Source organism: Drosophila miranda (assembly GCF_003369915.1).
Source record: "Drosophila miranda strain MSH22 chromosome Y unlocalized genomic scaffold, D.miranda_PacBio2.1 Contig_Y6_pilon, whole genome shotgun sequence".
NCBI classification, from domain to species: Eukaryota; Metazoa; Arthropoda; class Insecta; order Diptera; family Drosophilidae; genus Drosophila; species Drosophila miranda.
The window spans coordinates 25,037-40,585 of record NW_022881651.1 but is presented as its reverse complement, the minus strand read 5'-3'; the positions used below and the strand labels follow the sequence as shown (position 1 = coordinate 40,585).

General features: G+C 48.5%; 2 protein-coding genes across 2 annotated transcripts; both read left to right on the top strand.

The window, feature by feature from the left end:
- Positions 1-352: 352 nt before the first annotated feature.
- LOC117195113 lies at positions 353-1,781 on the top strand. Its single transcript, XM_033399765.1, has 2 exons — positions 353-1,318; positions 1,681-1,781. Exon 1 carries the CDS (start codon positions 368-370, stop codon positions 920-922), a length of 555 nt encoding a protein of 184 aa, XP_033255656.1. The 5' UTR covers positions 353-367; the 3' UTR covers positions 923-1,318; positions 1,681-1,781.
- A 15-nt stretch (positions 1,782-1,796) lies between these two features.
- On the top strand, positions 1,797-2,714 carry LOC117195115. The gene is made up of 2 exons (XM_033399768.1): positions 1,797-1,899; positions 1,986-2,714. The coding sequence occupies exon 2, from the start codon at positions 2,033-2,035 to the stop codon at positions 2,591-2,593; it is 561 nt and encodes a 186-aa protein (XP_033255659.1). The 5' UTR covers positions 1,797-1,899; positions 1,986-2,032; the 3' UTR covers positions 2,594-2,714.
- Positions 2,715-15,549: the final 12,835 nt, after the last annotated feature.

Here is a 15,549-nt window from a genome sequence, read left to right as displayed (position 1 = left end):
TGTACATAAATTAAATTAAGACATATACTGCCCACAAATATTAATAAAGCAACGCGCTTGGTTGCTGGCGGCTCACACCCCAGCCTCTCAGCCCCTCCCCTGTGGAGCACTGAGAGCCCTCAACCCAAAGAGGCTCGTTGCTCGTTGCTCGTTTGAGAAGTCGAAAGGTTTACCCAGGAGACGGAAAAGCCGGAAAAAGATACGAGAAATGCCTGCAAAGAAAAAACTTGAAGGCAAAGCTAAAGGTAAAGGAAGTACTCGGTTCTGCGGCCATCGGACTCAAATAAAAGTCGTAACTCATTTCTCATTTCGTCTCATTTCAGCCGGGAGTATACCGGGGGATACAGGATCTGTGGCAACCCCGACTATGGTTCGGCGCCAAATGCCGCCGCGCGCCTGCAAGAGCAAGAGCCAGAGCGCCGCCAGGCACAGTCTTAGTCCCAGCCGCCTGGCCAAGAAGCCCAGCCTGACGCCGACCACCGGTTCTCAGGCGCCATCGCAGACCATCGCAAAGTCGAGGCCCACCGGTCTCGAGACGATTTTTGAACGGTCCGGCAATGAGGACGACGGGCCCACCAGCAGCCATGCCGTGGCATTCGGCGAGTGCCAGCGCCGCGTCCTCGCCCTGGGTACGGGCGAAAAAAAAAGAACCCTGTCGCAGAAGAGCTGCCTGAAGGTGCGCAACACCTTGGGCGAACGCAGCACCCGGCACATGATGACACTGCGGGCGTCCCGCACTACTTTGGACAGCGTAATGCTCGGGGGCTCGGACGATGAAGGCGAGTCGGTCGGAGTCGCTCCCGCAGTCGCTCCCGTAGCTGCTCCCGAAGTCGTTCCCGCTGGAGGAAATGCCGGTACAAATCAGCCGGCACCATTCGTGCTGCGCACCAGCAGGAGGCTCAAGAGTCTGCCTCCGTTTTAGATTGTTGCACCTTCCACCCTCCAAATGAAAGAAAAAGAATAAAGAAAAGAAAAGCAAAGAAAAGAAAAACCCTCTACAGAATGTCTCTTTTGCTCTCATTGTAAATTGAAGCGCCTCTTTCGGCGGAACCTACCCCAAGAGCGGAAAGCGGAGATCAATTAGAATTGTGAACCCCAAAGCGAGCGATTGATACGATACACTCACGAGTACTCATGCCCAAGCCCGAGTACTCTGTCCAGCATCCACATCGGGGAATCAACATAAATGGGTGGCTCCGCGGACGGTGTTCCAGCAGTCGCGCTTGGGCGGTCCGAGTGAGCAGTAACGGATCTTCTGCAGAAATCAGTGCATAGATACAGTATCTGAAGGATCAAAGTGTGGAAAATCAATTAAAAGGTGATCATCCATCCCATGACAAGGAGAGGGGGCAGGGGGCGAATGGCGCCACACAGATTTCTGTACGGGCCTCTGAAAGGGCATCGAATCGAATCGCTCCAAATTGGCGTTGGAATGTCCAATAATAAACGGTAGATTCTATTACTCGTTAACCCCGCGGGTCAATGAGAGAGAACTATGGCAAAAGATACAAAGTAGCTGCTGTACCCCTGCCACAGCCACAGATACAGATACATGCCTCTGAGAGTGTGGCAGTAATTGAATTAACCTTTGCGTGCCGTCTGTCTCTGTCCGTGTCTGTGAATAAATCGCGGGTCTTGGCTCGAGTAACACTATTCCTCCGTCCTTCGTCGTACCGATAGATGGACGAGGCTTCTGGCACGACGACAACCGATGGCAAGTCCCTGGATGAGGCGCCGGTGGCCGCAGGACTGGAGCCCACACAGCCGATCAGCTTCCTGCAGCTCTTCCGCTTCTCCACCTGCGGGGAGATCGCGTGGCTTTTCTTTGGGTTCCTCATGTGCTGCGTCAAGGCGTTGACCCTGCCCGCAGTGGTCATCATTTACAGCGAGCTCACAGCAGTGAGTACCGGGCACAGATTCTCCCGCAGATGCAGATTCAGATACTCCAACCACAATCTCTCTCCCTTCGATTCTCGATTCCGTAGCCCTCTCCGCTGCCACGAACATCACCACGCTGTCGTTTCCCTTCACGATGGCCAACAGCAGCGGCGGCGGGTACACCATTCCCACGGGGACCCTGAGCATCCTTCCCATCGCGGCGAACGCCCAGCTGCCGACCATCACGACAACGGCCAGTGGCTACGAGCCCAATGACGTCATCACCACGATCCCCGTCTCGCTCTCCATTCAGCGCTTCCCCTCGTCCCTGTCCATCGTGGACCTGGCCCAGGAGCAGGACGGCTACAGCAACAGTGGCTCCAGCAACGGCATGACCGTGGGGCCGGGTGCAGGCGGCGGCGGCGGCATCACCACCACGGCCCTCCTGTCCGTGAAGCCCCTGAACGGCAGCGGCAACGGCAACATTTCGCGGAACAACAGCTTCAGTCTGAGCTTCAACCTGCAGGACCCCACAGTGCGCTCCTCGGTGCGTTCGGCAGGAGCCCCCACAGTGGATACAGTGGACAACTCTTCATCCGGTGGCACGATCGCCCTGCCCCAGAGCGGCGCCACGGCAACGGCAACGGCCACGAGTGCTACCTCAACCCTCGCCAAACACAGTCCCGAGGCCAAGACAGGAGAGGTCTATGTCTGAGCGGAGGAACAGGACACCTATTCCGACCCATCCACTGGATTATAGCTTTCGTCGTAGGTTTAAGCACCCGCTTCCAGAACCACTGATACGATATTATCATCTAGGAAAGAGAACAAAACAAGAATAATCCTCTCTTCGGATTGTACATACATATGCACACATCAATATACATACATATATATACAGACGATATCGTATCGTAATGGATCGTATCGTACGGCACACGCGAGTCTTTCTCGATAGTTGGGCGAATAAATTACGAATAAAATCTTTACCAAGAGAATCTCCATTATATTACCCGTGCAAACATTGGACCGTGTAAATACTTTGGAACCCTCCCCCTCTCCACACAAAACATAATATGTGATATGCGATTATTGTATGTGTTTTTTTTTTTTTGTTCAAGCTATAAAATTTGTGCATCTTTAGGATTAATGTGGAACCAATCCATGTAGAGGATGGTAGAAGAACACAGATCTAAGAAATTCTAGGCTCCTTTGTACAGATACAGATACAGTTACAGATGATCGACGAGGCAGATGAAGCGGTGTGACACGTCGGGCGACTAACGAGCCCCTTAACTTGTTTGCCGCCCAACTAAACTGTTAAAAATTCTTAATTAACGCCAATAAGGAATACATAAAAATGCCGAAACATTGTCAAGCAGCCATTTTCCCAACTCGCCCCACACACATTCACATTCCCCTTCCCAACCACTACCGACAAGCTTTATTTCCTCTTTCTCGACAATGTAAATTAAAATTCTGTGCGCCACTAAACATATATTCAAATCACAAACCACAAAGAGAATCATAAAACACAAAGATTTCTTAAACCACACACAACTACTGTCAACGCGGCTTCGCCTGTGTAAAGTGCGGTGGTTTCGTCCACCGCACCCAGCTAAATGCCAAAGTTGCGGCGGTTTAACAACTTCTGTCAACGCGGCTTCGTCTGTGTAAAGTGCGGTGGTTTCGTCCACCGCACCCAGCTAAATGCCAAAGTTGCGGCGGTTTAACAACTTCTGTCAACGCGGCTTCGTCTGTGTAAAGTGCGGTGGTTTCGTCCACCGCACCCAGCTAAATGCCAAAGTTGCGGCGGTACGCACCCAGCCAACTACAGGGCCTATGCTGATGCTGATATGAGGATCAGCCTTGCGCCGCCACTTATATGAAGCCCGCTCCGAGGACGGGAACCGACTGAAAAGACGCAATCCATTGTAAAAGAAAACACATGTTAATGTTAAGTCTAGTGTTACCTTATCTTTTGTAAGGAAGCGATCCTGGGCTGGGGTACATATCTCAGTCTACTCCAGGGTCGAAATTACAGCAATATTTATAATTTGCCGGGACTCCGTATTTCGGACCGACGATGGGGGACGGGGCCGCAGTCCCGCGGACGGGGGCGATCGTAGCGTGGGACGGGGCAGTTGGTTTCACCGAGAACACTCCGGTTATCGCCGAATAGCGCCTTCAGGGCCCCACCGAACTCAGAATCAATACGGAGGTCTTTACTATGTGATAATACCGACAGGTGTCGCCGAGAGTACCTAGGCTATCGCCGGACAGTACTTACGGGACCCCGCCGGCCTGAGAGTTACTACGAAGTGGAAAGGGGGACTATGCTATGCGGGAATACCGACAAGTATCGCCGAGAGTACCTAGGCTATCGCCGGACGGTACTTACGGGACCCTGTCGGCCTAAGAATTACTACGACGCGGAAAGGGGACTTTGCTATGCGGAAATACCGGCAAGTATCGCCGAGAGTACCTAGGCTATCGCCGGACGGTACTCACGGGACCCTGTCGGCCTAAGAATTACTACGACGCGGAAAGGGGAACTTTGCTATGCGGGAATACCGACAAGTATCGCCGAGAGTACCTAGGCTATCGCCGGACGGTACTTACGGGACCCTGTCGGCCTAAGAATTACTACGACGCGGAAAGGGGACTTTGCTATGCGGAAATACCGGCAAGTATCGCCGAGAGTACCTAGGCTATCGCCGGACGGTACTTACGGGACCCTGTCGGCCTAAGAATTACTACGACGCGGAAAGGGGAACTTTGCTATGCGGAAATACCGACAAGTATCGCCGAGAATGCCTAGGCAATCGCCGGATAGCACTTACGGGACGCCGCCGAACTAAGAATTACTACGGGAGTCGGGGATATCGACAGGCATCGCCGAGAATTCCTAGGCAATCGCCGGATAGCACTTACGGGACGCTGTCGAACTAAGAATTACTACGGAGGTCGGGGGTACCGACGCGTATCGCCGAGAGCGCTTAGGCAATCGCCGGATAGCATTCACGGGACACTATCGGGCTAAACATTACGGCGAAAATCTTTATCATACGGGGCAGGTATGCATATCACTCGCATGCCACAACAAAAATGAACAACGGACGCTGCCGCCATCAAAGCCATTAAATAAAACATAAACGAATAAAAATGCTGCCATACACACTTGCAAAATCATACGGCCTGACAAATTCAAATCGAATGCAGTGCGTTGGTGATTGCTAGAATAGCCAAAAACAGACACACATGTAGCGGGCCTGAAGCGACGTAGAAGAAGTCGATAGATTTGGCGGGAAGGATTAATCGGCTAAGATTTGAAAGAAAAATTGAAAGTCAAGACCATGATATCGATCTCGGGGCCAGGGATGCATGCTGCCACCCTTTGACAGGCACAGGGTTACTTTGACCTGTTAACAGGCGCAGGGTTACTTTGACCCGTTAACGCGCAGAGATGCTTTGGACATCTGACAGGCCATGTCAAATTCCTTTTCCGGTTAAAGATCTCGTCGAGAACGGGTGGGCGCGCAAACGAATCTTTTGTAAGAAGTGCCATCATAGGAAAATTCCATTGTGAAACAACTCGACACGGTACGGAAAAGACATACCTTTCGGTTGATCGCGATATTTTGGGTGAGTGCGATTGGAAAAATCCACAGAACAGGTTTTCATCTGATTTTCTGCAGCTCACGCAACCGCTGATTCCCTTGCTCGTACAAGTGGAGTGACGGGGCACGGGAGTCTCGCGACAGATCCTGCTCGGAGGAAAGACGCCACAGCTTCAAAGATCGGACGGTCTTTCGCTTATTGCGTGGGGCAGCGACCCACGCTATTTAAACGCACCCCATCGTCCAGTCGCCGGCTAAGTAAGCCGCAGAGCGCAGTCAGCCGGGGGCTGGAATAAGCAAACGCCTTCCCGCTTGGGACCCTTCGCCTGCGAGGAGCACCCTAGACAGGGTTAAACAGCAGCGCGCGCCAAGGCGCGTGAAGAAGAAGCAGGAGCAAATCAGGGATGCTGCAATGCTAAAGCCACCTGCGGCCTTCGTTTTCTCGGTTGCCCGAGCGCAGACCATGCTGCAGTGATGAAGCCAACTGCGGCCATCGTCTTCCTGGTTGCCCAATCGTCGGCCAAACAGAGGCAGAATTCTCCGCCTTCGGCTGTCCTCTTCGCCCCGACTCTGTCCAGGATTCCTCTTCCAGCAGCTTCAGGGAGCACAATTCACCAAATCATAGGGTTCAGCGGAGGCTAGCCTCGTCTATTACCATCCTAATGTTTAAAGTATAAAAATCTCACAAAATTTGTATATTCATGAAGAATAATTATCAGCCAACCTCATTAACGTTCAAGTTCCCCCTGGGAGTTCGGGAAATGTGTTCAGAATTTGCAGTTATAAGTATTGTTAAGACATCGCTAGTTTAATTCATTTTCGTTACACATTCGTTAAACTCATATCATGCTTAAGCAATCTTTACAAATATTCACAAGCTATTGTTGTCAGTTAAGTTCGGATTGAATTGTCAGGGAGAAAATTCCCCCAAAAGTTCTGTGGCTCCACATACAAGGAGTAGGTCGAAGTTGGGAATTCTGAGTTGTAGCAAGAGATAGAGTCTTCGTACTGTAAACCACCTTTCCGAATTAACGCTTGTTTTCAGCCTACGCCGGAAGATCGATCTTTCGTCGTTGGAAATTGAACAGTGAGTGAGTAAGCATACCTTCCAAAAGTTGAAATGTACGTAGTTTTGAAAACCAACTGATCCTTGCCCAACCTCGCGAACAGTGAGTGAGTAAGCATACCTTCCAAAAGTTGAAATGTACGTAGTTTTGAACACCCACTGATCCTTGCCCAACCTCGCGAATTTGAAACCTCTGGCCCCTGCCTATTGAGGCTTTGCCTTGAGCGATCTGATCGTTGGCTAATTAGAGATGCCATCTGCATCCAGTCATCGACTGAACTCCGCATAGGAGATCACGTTTTGTCAGCCAGACCGCCTCTTTGATTTTCGACTCATTCCGAAGTTAAAAGATTTAATGATTTTTCCACATTTGTGCGAAAAGCGAAAATAACGAACTAAAGTATTTAATGATTTCCCCATGTTATGCGAAAAGCGAAATTTATGAATATAATTAGAATTTAACTCGAATTACAGTCTTATTATATATATACTCAATACATTATCAAATATCTTTATATACCCAACCATTACGAATCACCTATTTTTAGTAGTTATTAAGATCATTTACTATGTTGCCATATCGGATTTAATTTTTGTGTTGAGGAAATAATGTTGAAGTTTAGATAAAAGAACAAAATGGACTCAATGCTAGCTCGCGCGTTTTCGTAAAAGGTCAAAAGGGGTCATCGAAGATCGGCTATTCCGTGAGGATGACCAAAGGCAGGGTTCAGACTCCGCATAACATCTGCGGACATATACACCGATGTCTCTCCGTTTTCCTTGGTTCTCACTTCCCTTTCCTCTTTATCCTTCTTTCCTTTCGCTTCCCTCTCTCTTCCTGTTCTCTATCCTCTTTAGCTTCGTATCTTCTTCTCGTCAAATCTACCGTTCTAGCACAAGTCGCAGCACGCTAAATTCTGGCAATATTATTGGTAATTGAAGCCTCGAGTCTGGGTTGATCTGAGGGAGCAACAACTCCAACCCCAAAGCCGACGAGCTAGAGCCGGATGATTATTAGCGTGCCCAGCTCTCTCAAATCGTAACGCCCGTTTTCGAACAGGACTCGTTGCACGTTACAGTTATAATTATTAATAATTTTAAAAGTGGCGCCCAACGTGGGGCCCCAGTGGGTACTTCGAAATATTCCACGGGGACTCCTGGATGATTATATAGATTCTTTGATTTTTTCCCTTTTCTAAATTTTCCGCTTTTATTTTCCGGAGGAGTTATTGCCGTGTTAGAGTCCGCTTGGAAGACAGATAGAGAGAATACCCGTATTCCCTTCTGACCGCGGATTACTGGTTCGGTGACGATTTTTCCAAATATGCAAGCGACGTTAGGCCACTTTAAGCAGAGGAATTGCAGGACGAGATCGACTCCGGTTGACCACCTGACCCTGTAGAGAGTGCCGCGTCATTGGCTTATTGGTGTTCAATGTTAGATTGGTTCTTTTACGCTGCCGCGTCGGAAAATAAATAGACAGCTTTCGAGAGTCTCTTTATCCACGGTCGCTGGAGAAAATCTTCGGTTGATTTTTCTGAAGAAGCATTAGAGGTAGCCATCGAAAGCTGGAAAACCGACAAACCGTTGTTGAACAGTTGTCTGTCCGCTGCGGTGTGAGCTGCTGACGGGAACATCGTTCGTTTTGAGGAATAAGTCTGGAGATTCCTGACTGCCCACGACCAAGCGATTTACTTGAGAGTAGTAACTCTAATCTTTTTCCGTGGTGAGGGAGATATCGGTTGTATGATTAGGACCTTACGATTCGCTGCGTAGCTGCATTGAGTTCAAGCTAGTCCAAGTTAGTTAAAGTTAGTTCAAGTGAGTTCAAGTTAGTCAATTGAGTTCATCATTGGTATTAAAGTTATTATCGGAATTGTAGGTGAATACAACAAAGTTAGGAAGAATTATAGGCACGACTTTGAGTATAGTATTTCTGGCCATGGGTTTGGACAGATCTCCCGGAAAGGAAGCCCAAGGGGCAGGTGAAGGCGTCAGCCCGCTGTGCGCGCTGTGCCAGAAAGCCATACTGACCACGGATGAGGTATTCCGATCGGTTTGCGAGCACGTGTTCCATCTTCCCTGTATGACCACCCACTTAAAGACTAGCAATGTTTGCCCGGAATGTAAAGGCAGGTGTAGAACTGTAAGCGGGGCGGTGCCGAAGGTAGTAGCGCAAAATACTCGCGCTCAGTCTAAGGAACGTGCCAAAGGGGGAGAAGAAGCGAGTTCTTCTAAAAATATAGATCTGGTGGCAATGGAACAGAGATTGCTCACTTCACTAAGCAAACGAATGGCAGAACTGATTCAAAGCTCGGTAGTTGATTCAATGCAACAGTTAACCCGAACCTCAAGTCAGTCCACTGTCACCGCAGCTTTAGACCGTTCTTCAACGCCGTTGTCCGAGCAGTTGCAAGCAACCAACTATGGTGAGGGAACTAGTCCTGGCCATAGACTAGAACCCCAAAGCATAGCTCATCCGTCACTATTGAGAAGCGGTTTTTCTGATTTATCCCAGAGACCGGACAAAGTAGTCCATATACTTAATGGCTGGAAAATTAAGTTCTCGGGAGTCGGAGTATCGATAGATAACTTCATATATAGAGTAGAGGCATTGACCCATCAAACTTTGGAAGGAAATTTTTCCGTGCTTTGCCGGAATGTGAGTGTTTTGTTTGAAGGCAAAGCTAACGAGTTCTACTGGCGACATCACAAGGCCGTAGTTGAAGTTCAATGGAATACTTTATGTGCTGCCTTACGACTTCAGTTTCGCCAAGAAAAAGATGACGTCGACATCGAAGAGCTGATCCGAAACCGAAAGCAAAGGGCAAGCGAGACTTTCGATAGTTTTTACGATAGCATCTCTAACTTGACCGATCAGTTGGAAGTACCCTGGACCATTCGGAAGTTGGTCCGTGTATTAAAGAACAACCTGCGTCCGGAAATTCGCCATGAGCTGTTGAATATCGATTTAAAAAGTGTACAGGAGCTCAGGGAAGTGTGCCGCAGGCGGGAGATGTTTTTAGAAGACGTCAAAAGTACGAATGGGTATACCAAAGCTGTTCCATTTCGACGTGAAGTATCAGAACTACTGCTAGATCGGGAGCTACGAGAAGACTCAGACACCGAGAGGGAGTTGGCGGTAGAAGCCATCTCGTTAATCTGCTGGAACTGTCAGCAGACCGGTCACAGATATCAAAATTGCGTTTCAGAACGAAAAGTTTTTTGTTACGGCTGTGGAGCCGCGAACACTTATAAACCAAGTTGCGAAAAGTGTACAAAAAACTCCAAGTCCAGCACGCCGAAGTCGCAGTACAAACTGAAGACTTCGAGTGTGCTTCGCCATCAAGGCACAAACACCGATAAACTTCGGAGCCAACAACAGTGACATCACTGATGATTACACCGGACTTTCAAAAAAGCAACAATGATTTAGCGTTGGATTGCAAACTCGGATCAAACAAAATTTTAACTGGCTGTGAATTACCAGAGACCGTAGGGAAGAATAAATCTCGGGGAAAGAAGCGAATGATTCGATTCTGGCAAGAAGTAAAGAAAAGTAAATCAGGTGTGGCGTATCTAAGCGCTCTCTCTGAAATGGCTAGAGATCCTCGTCCGTTTTTACCGATTCAACTGTTAGACCGCACAGTATACGGTTTGCTGGATTCAGGAGCGTCCATCAGCTGTATAGGAGGTAACTTAGCGAGCGAAGTGATGTGCGGAAACGTACCTTACAAGAGAATCACGGAAAAGGCGAATGGAAGAGCACAACGGATAGCAGGGAAAATGAGGATAGACATCGAATACGGAGGTGATAAAAAGTCACTAGAGATTTATTTGATTCTTCATTGAAACATGACCTATATCTCGGAATTGATTTCTGGAATTTATACGATTTACTGCCTAGTAGGTTGCGGGTATCAGAAATAGAGGCTCCGCCAACGAAGGATAGTGAGGAACAACATTCGTTAACCAGAACCCAAAAGGACCAACTGTCCAAGGTCATAGACGCTTATCCCTCGTTCGCTGTAAATGGCTTAGGTAAAACGAACTTAATCACACACGTGATCGACGTAGGAAATGCCAAGCCAGTAAAACAAAGGCATTTTCCTGTTTCGCCAGCCGTTGAAAAGGCCATGTATACCGAAATAGACCGGATGTTACAGTTAGGTGTGATTGAGGAATCGGACAGTCCGTGGTCCTCACCGATAGTAATGGTTACTAAGCCCGGAAAGGTTCGGATCTGCTTAGATTGTCGAAAGGTAAACGGTTTCACAGAAAAGGACGCTTATCCTTTGCCTCAGATTAGTGGCATTCTTAGCTGACTGCCGAAGCCAGAATACATCACGAGTCTCGATTTGAAGGACGCCTACTGGCAAGTACCGTTACAGCTCAAGTCTCGTGATAAGACCGCGTTTACGGTTCCGGGTAGGCCTCTGTACCAATTCAAGGTAATGCCGTTTGGATTGTGTAATGCCACCAGCACCATGTCTCGCTTAATGGATAAAGTAGTTCCAGCCCGGTTGCGGAACGAAGTATTCGTTTATTTAGACGATTTATTAGTTGTTTCCTCGAATTTTGAAAAGCACCTAGAGGTTTTGTCAGAGATATCTAGGCATCTGAAACAAGCAGGATTGACGATCAATATTGCTAAAAGTCATTTCTGCATGCGACGAGTGCGTTACCTAGGTCATGTCATAGGAGATGGGGGTATCCGGACAGATCCCGAGAAGATCAAGGCGATCACCAGTTATCCCTTACCCAAAACTCTAAAGGGACTGAGAAGTTTTATGGGTTTATGTGGATGGTATCGTAAATTCGTACCAAATTTCGCTTCGCTCTCTGCTCCATTAACGGACGTCATGACCACCAAACGGAAATTCACTTTGACGGATGAAGCGGTAAAAGCTTTTGACGCCTTGAAGCAATGTCTCTGTGAAGCCCCGGTACTGAGAAGTCCAGATTTTACAAAACCTTTCGACATTCATTGCGACGCCAGCAAAACAGGAGTGGGAGGAGTATTAGTACAGTTGTCCAAAGAGGGAGACGAATGCCCTATTGCCTTCGTTTCAAAGAAGTTGAACAGAGCGCAACGTAATTACACTGAGACGGAGCAGGAATGCTTGGCGGCAATAGTATCTTTGAAGAACTTCAGAGCATACGTGGAAGGTCATGAGTTCACGATCATAACCGATCACGCCTCGTTAAAATGGCTTATGTCCAACACAGATCTAAGTTCCCGGTTAGCTCGTTGGGCCATTGCTCTGCAGAGGTATCGATTCAAGATCGAACATCGTAAAGGTGCGCAGAACGTAGTACCCGATTTTTTGTCCCGGGTCAACGAAGCTGAAGTAGCAGCTTTGGATTCACCTGATGGGTCGTTGGTCGATTTATCTTCTAAACACTTCTTATCGTCCGAATATACGGATTTAGTACAGAAGGTCCAGGCTAACCAGGACCAGCTGCCTGACTTAAAAACGGATAAGGGATTTGTGTACCGTCGCGCTGAACATCTGACCGGAGAACAAGTTCACGACGAGTACGCTTGGAAGCTGTGGATACCAAAGATAATGGTTCCCGACGTGCTTGCGCGCGCTCACGACAATTCGTTAGCGTCCCACGGAGGAATCCACAAGACTATTGAACGCATAAGGCGACATTATTTCTGGCCTGGTCTAGTATCCGACGTAAAAGCACACATCAATGCTTGTCTCGTGTGTAAGACGACCAAAGCCCCGAATTATGTTCTTCGACCTCCGTTAGGGAAAGCGCCGGAGAGTCAGCGGTTCTTTCAAAGACTGTTCGTGGATTTCCTGGGACCTTATCCCAGGTCGAGAGGCGGAAACATAGGCATTTTTATCGTACTGGACCACTTCTCGAAATACATCTTCCTGAAGCCCGTCAAGAAAATAAGCGCTGACGTGGTGGTTAAGTATCTCGAAACTGAATTATTCATGACGTTTGGTGTTCCCGAAACAATCGTATCTGATAATGGATCCCAGCTCCGATCCGAAACGTTTCGAAAGCTTTTAAGTCGGTTTGAAATAACACACACTTTAACGGCCGTGCATTCACCGCAAGCGAACGCCTCTGAGCGTGTGAACCGGTCAGTGATTAGCGGGATCAGGGCGTACCTACGAACCGATCAGAAGGATTGGGACAAGCACCTAAGTCGCATTTCATGTGCGCTAAGATCCGCGTCTCATGCTAGTATAGGGACTACCCCGTACTACATGGTGTTTGGCCAGCATATGGTCACCGCCGGGTCAACATATTCGCTACTCATGAAATTAAAGTTACTAGACGATCGATCCTTGGTATTCAACAGACCCGACTCGCTTGAAATCATACGCAAGGGCGCCTGTGTACAAATGCAGAAGATGCACGATCTGATCTGGTGGGGGGGCTTTGTAGCGGGCCTGAAGCGACGTAGAAGAAGTCGATAGGTTTGGCGGGAAGGATTAATCGGCTAAGATTTGAAAGAAAAATTGAAAGTCAAGACCATGATATCAATCTCGGGGCCAGGGATGCATGCTGCCACCCTTTGACAGGCACAGGGTTACTTTGACCTGTTAACAGGCGCAGGGTTACTTTGACCTGTTAACGCGCAGAGATGCTTTGGACATCTGACAGGCCATGTCAAATTCCTTTTCCGGTTAAAGATCTCGTCGAGAACGGGTGTGCGCGCAAACGAATCTTTTGTAAGAAGTGCCATCATAGGAAAATTCCATTGTGAAACAACTCGACACGGTACGGAAAAGACATACCTTTCGGTTGATCGCGATATTTTGGGTGAGTGCGATTGGAAAAATCCACAGAACAGGTTTTCATCTGATTTTCTGCAGCTCACGCAACCGCTGATTCCCTTGCTCGTACAAGTGGAGTGAAGGAGGAAAGACGCCACGGTCTTTCGCTTATTGCGTGGGGCAGCGACCCACGCTATTTAAACGCACCCCATCGTCCAGTCGCCGGCTAAGTAAGCCGCAGAGCGCAGTCAGCCGGGGGCTGGAATAAGCAAACGCCTTCCCGCTTGGGACCCTTCGCCTGCGAGGAGCACCCTAGACAGAGTTAAACAGCAGCGCGCGCCAAGGCGCGTGAAGAAGAAGCAGGAGCAAATCAAGGATGCTGCAATGCTAAAGCCACCTGCGGCCTTCGTTTTCTTGGTTGCCCGAGCGCAGACCATGCTGCAGTGATGAAGCCAACTGCGGCCATCGTCTTCCTGGTTGCCCAATCGTCGGCCAAACAGAGGCAGAATTCTGCGCCTTCGGCTGTCCTCTTCGCCCCGACTCTGTCCAGGATTCCTCTTCCAGCAGCTTCAGGGAGCACAGTTCACCAAATCATAGGGTTCAGCGGGGGCTAGCCTCGTCTATTACCATCCTAATGTTTAAGGTATAAAAATCTCACAAAATTTGTATATTCATGAAGAATAATTATCAGCCAACCTCATTAACGTTCAAGTTCCCCCTGGGAGTTCGGGAAATGTGTTCAGAATTTGCAGTTATAAGTATTGTTAAGAAATCGCTAGTTTAATTCATTTTCGTTACACATTCGTTAAACTCATATTGTGGAGATAATGTTTTTTATCCTCAATCGGCTGACTAATTATTTCGAATTAAATAAAACTCGGCGCAGAAATAAAATTACGATATGTTCTTTAATGCGTGACATCCAAATTGCAAGTGTGGCTTGCCTGCCCTTTACATTGCCGCTCCGATCGCTAAGCGCAGCTTCGCTCGGCCGACGTCGGTAGGCAGACGCAAAGCGGAGATAGCGAAGAGCGAGCTGGCAGAGAGCGTTTAGCAGGGCAAGCAAGCGCAGAGCTTTAACAAACAAATGAGTGACATAGACATAAGTAACAAACAAAATAAGCGGCTGAGGGCCAAGAATTAGGTGCTATTTGGCAAGCAGCTAATCGGCTGGGTTCTGCTCCGAACATTCACCCCCCGTTGGAAGGCAAAGGTTTTCAACAGATCCATCCTGAAGGGGCAGAACCGCTATTTTTCCAACGGCCCTCTTGAAAAGGCCTTTTTGAGTGCGGATGACGGCTACTCTGATGGTTCCATCTTTTCCTGGGATGACGCTCTCAATGCGGCCAAGCGGCCACCTTAATGGTGGCAGAGTTTCCTCCTTGATCATGACGAGCGCTCCTAGCTTGATGTTTGGAGACGATGACCGCCACTTGCTCCGCTCCTGAAGAATCGAAAGATACGCCGTGCTCCATTTTCTCCAAAACGCCTGCTTCATTTGACACAGCCGCTGCCATCGACTAAGTAGGTTGACCCGGAGATGCGCCACATCTGGCTCGTCGAATGCAGCTTTCGGGGCTCCATTGAGAAAGTGGTTTGGCGTGAGCACATCTAGATCATCGGGACTTTCTGTAAGTGCATAAAGCGGACGGGAATTTAACAAAGCAGAGATTTCACAAGCCAAGGTCTGAATTTCATCAAGAGTAAAAATGTAGGTCCCGACGATGCGATGAAAATGATATTTAGCTGCTTTAACAGCCGCCTCCCACAAACCCCCAAAATGAGGTGAGCGAGGGGGGATGAATTTCCAGTCGATTCCACTAGAAACGCAGAGATGTGACACAGCCGACGTATGCGGATCGCTGAGGAACATTTGCCGAAGCTCCAAAAGCTCATTTTTTGCTCCTACAAAATTTGTAGCGTTGTCTGACCAGATGATTCGAGGTTTGGGACGTAGACTTATAAAACGCCTTAATGCTGCCAGAAAGGATTCTGTAGATAGATCCCGAACGACTTCCAAATGAGTTGCTTTGGTGCTAAAGCATACGAAGACAGCGATGTAACATTTGATAGGAGGCCTGCTTCTGACTTCCGACTTGTGATAAAAGGGTCCGCAAAAATCAACGCCCGTTGTGTGGAATGCTGGATTAGTCCTTACGCGATCCGCAGGCAAGTTTCCCATGATATGTTCCCTCAGCACTGGCTTCAAACGAAAGCATCTAACACATTTGCGAATGAT

Bases quoted from the DNA above. Each gene is read 5' to 3' on its own strand.
- LOC117195113 (XM_033399765.1), top strand. From the start codon at position 368: ATGGTTCGGCGCCAAATGCCGCCGCGCGCCTGCAAGAGCAAGAGCCAG.
- LOC117195115 (XM_033399768.1), top strand. From the start codon at position 2,033: ATGGCCAACAGCAGCGGCGGCGGGTACACCATTCCCACGGGGACCCTG.